The sequence below is a fragment of the Calidris pugnax genome, unplaced genomic scaffold (assembly GCF_001431845.1).
Source record: "Calidris pugnax isolate Ruff unplaced genomic scaffold, ASM143184v1 scaffold1914, whole genome shotgun sequence".
In the NCBI taxonomy this organism is placed as follows: Eukaryota; Metazoa; Chordata; class Aves; order Charadriiformes; family Scolopacidae; genus Calidris; species Calidris pugnax.
This window is the reverse complement of record NW_015092268.1, coordinates 39,604-42,694: the sequence shown is the minus strand read 5'-3', so window position 1 is coordinate 42,694 and position 3,091 is coordinate 39,604. Positions and strand designations below refer to the sequence as shown.

At 65.4% G+C, this 3,091-nt stretch overlaps 1 protein-coding gene across 1 annotated transcript in view; it reads right to left on the bottom strand.

Annotated features, from left to right (window-relative positions):
- Positions 1-3: 3 nt before the first annotated feature.
- Positions 4-3,091, bottom strand: part of OTUD5 (OTU deubiquitinase 5) — a gene marked incomplete at its 3' end in the record, with an annotated part of 17,685 nt that continues 14,597 nt past the window's right edge. Inside the window, exons 2-3 of the mRNA XM_014962320.1 lie at positions 180-365; positions 4-70 (exon numbers count right to left, since the gene is read on the bottom strand). Coding sequence (XP_014817806.1) covers positions 4-70; positions 180-365 — 253 coding nt within the window. The remainder of the gene's footprint in view (positions 71-179; positions 366-3,091) is intronic.

The following is a 3,091-nucleotide window of genomic DNA, read 5'->3' as shown; positions in this document are numbered from 1 at the left end:
CGCTCCATTCCTCCAACCCGCTGGCCGCCGCCGCCGTGGCCGAGCTGCACGTGGCGCTGGCCTTCCTGGGCTGGAAAGGGGGGACACAAAAAATGGGGTTTACCCCCCAAAACACACCCCAAGGTTGGGATATATGGGTGGGGGGGACAAAAAGGGGGGGTAGGACCCCCCCAAAAAACCTGTCGGGCCTGCTTCTCCTGGTCACGCAGCCACTGGAGGTAGGACTCGCGGGCCACCTGCTCCTCGATGGCCTCGTTGGTGGCCTCCCAGTCGGTCGCCCGCTTCTTGTCCTCCAGCATCTGCTGCTCGATCCACGACTCCTCCGACGTCTTGATGGCGCTCTTCATCAGCGACTGCTCCGCTAACTAAGGGGGGGGGAAGGGGGGCGGGGCTAGGTTAGGCCACGCCCAAACCGCTGGACACGCCCCATGAGGTTCCGCCCCACTCCCTTGGGTTCCACCCCCCTCCCTTGGGCACCCACTTCCCCAGTCTAAGGCAAGGAAAGGGGGTGGAGCCACGCTAGGCCACGCCCTAAGGGTTCAGAAGGGGGTGTGGTCACGCTAAGACACGCCCACACCAATGGACACGCCCCCCAAGGCTCCACCCCCCTCCCTTGGGCTCCCCCCTCCTCCCTTAGGCACTCACTTCCCCAGTTTGAGCTAATAAAAGGGGCTGGAGTCAGTCTAGGCCACGCCCCCAGGTTATAGAAGGGGGTGGAGCCTCTCTAGACCACGCCCACCCCACTGGACACCCCCCCCAAGGCTCCCCCCCCTCCCTTGGGCACCCACTTCCCCAGTCTAAGGCAAAGAAAGGGGGTGGAGCCATGCTAGGCCACGCCCCCTAGCTCCAGAAGGGGGTGGGGTTACGTTAGACCACGCCCACCCCACCGGACACGCCCCCCAAGGCTCCACCCCCCTCCCTTGGGCTCCACTGCCGTCCCTTAGGCACTCACTTCCCCAGTCTAAGGCAAGAAAAGGGGGTGGAGCCACTCTAGGCCACACCCCTACGGTTCAAAAGGGGGTGGGGCTATGTTAGACCACGCCCATCCATCTGGACACGCCCCACAAGGCTCCACCCCCCTCCTTTGGGCTCCCCCCCCTCCCTTGGACACACACTTCCCAAGTACAAGGCAAGGAAAGGGGGTGGAGCCACGCTAGGCCACGCCCCCAGGGTCTAGAAGAGGGTGGAGCCACTCCAGACCACGCCCATCCCGCCGGAAACGCCCCCCGAGGCTCCACCCCCCTCCATTGGGCTTCCCCCCCCTCCCTTGGGCACATACTTCCCAATTATAAGGCAAGGAAAGGGGGTGGAGCCACGCTAGGCCACGCCCCCTAGGTCCAGAAAGGGGTGTGGTCACACTAGACCACGCCTATCCCGCTGGACACGCCCCCCGAGCTTCCACCCCCCTCCCTTGGGCTCCATCTCCCTCCATTGGGTTTCACCCCCCTCCCTTGGGCACACACTTCCCAAGGATAAGGCAAGAAAAGGGGGTGGAGCCACTCCAGACCACGCCCCCTAGGTCCACAAGAGGGTGGAGCCACGCTAGACCACGCCCATCCCGCCGGACACGCCCCCCAAGGCTCCACCCCCCTCCCTTGGGCTCCACCCCCCTCCCTTGGGCACCCAATTCCCCAGTCTAAGGCAAGAAAAGGGGGTGGAGCCACGCTAGGCCACGCCCCCGGGGTTTGAAAGGGGGTGGAGCCACGACAGACCACGCCCATAGGGATAAGAAGGGGGTGTAGTCACGCAAAGCCACGCCCATCCAGGTGGACACGCCCCCCAAGGCTCCACCCCCCTCCCTTGGGCTCCCACTTCCCCAGTCTAAGGCAAGAAAAGGGGGTGGAGCCATCCTAGGCCACGCCCCATGGTCCAAGAGGGGGCGTGGTCATGCATAGACCACGCCCTCCCCGCTGGACACGCCCCCCAAGGCTCCACCCCCCTCACTTGGGAACCCACTTCCCCCGTTTGAGCTAATATAAGGGGGCGGAGCCACGCCAGGCCACGCCCCCAGGGTCTAGAAGGGGGAGGAGCCACTCCAGACCACGCCCATCCCGCCGGACACGCCCCCCGAGGCTCCATCCCCCTCCCTTGGGCACCCAATTCCCCAGTCTAAAGAAGAAAAGGGGGTGGAGCCATACTAGGCCACGCCCCCTAGCTCCAGAAGGGGGTGGGGTTACGTTAGACCACGCCCACCCCACCGGACACGCCCCCCAAGGCTCCACCCCCCTCCCTTGGGCTCCACTGCCGTCCCTTAGGCACTCACTTCCCCAGTCTAAAGTAAGAAAAGGGGGTGGAGCCACTCTAGGCCACACCCCTACGGTTCAAAAGGGGGTGGGGCTATGTTAGACCACGCCCATCCATCTGGACACGCCCCACAAGGCTCCACCCCCCTCCTTTGGGCTCCCCCCCCTCCCTTGGACACACACTTCCCAAGTACAAGGCAAGGAAAGGGGGTAGAGCCACGCTAGGCCACGCCCCCAGTGTCCCGAAGGAGGTGGAGCCACTCTAGGCCACGCCCCTTGATCAAGAAGGGGGCGTGGCTATGCTAGACCACGCCCATCCCGCTGGACACGCCCCCCAAGGCTCTACCCCCCTCCCTTGGGCATCAGTCTAAGACCAGGGGGCGGGGCCACGCTAAGCCACGCCCCCTATGCTCCCAGCTGGAGGCGTGGCCACCCTAGACCACGCCCAACCTCAGTCCACGCCCCCCCACCGACTCCACTCCCTGACACAGGGCTCCCTGTTTGGGGGTGGGGCCACATTTAGCCACGCCCCTCTCACTGTAAAAGGTATGTGTGGGCGGGGCTAAGCGAGGCCACGCCCCCTCCCTTGCCCCACCCAGACAGGGAGGGAGGGGGAGCCCCAGGGCTGAAGGAGGCACCCCCAGCCCCATAGAAACGGGGTTACCCCCAGCCCCACGGCAATGGGGGGCTCCGGGCACCTCAGGGGCGTCCCCCAGCCCCATAGAGACCCAGCCCCATAGAAATAGGGGGCTCAGGCCACCTCTGGACCCCCTCCCAGCCCCACTGAGCCCCAGCCCCACAGCAATGGGGGTCCCCAAACCCCACAGCAATGGGGGTCTCAGCCCCCC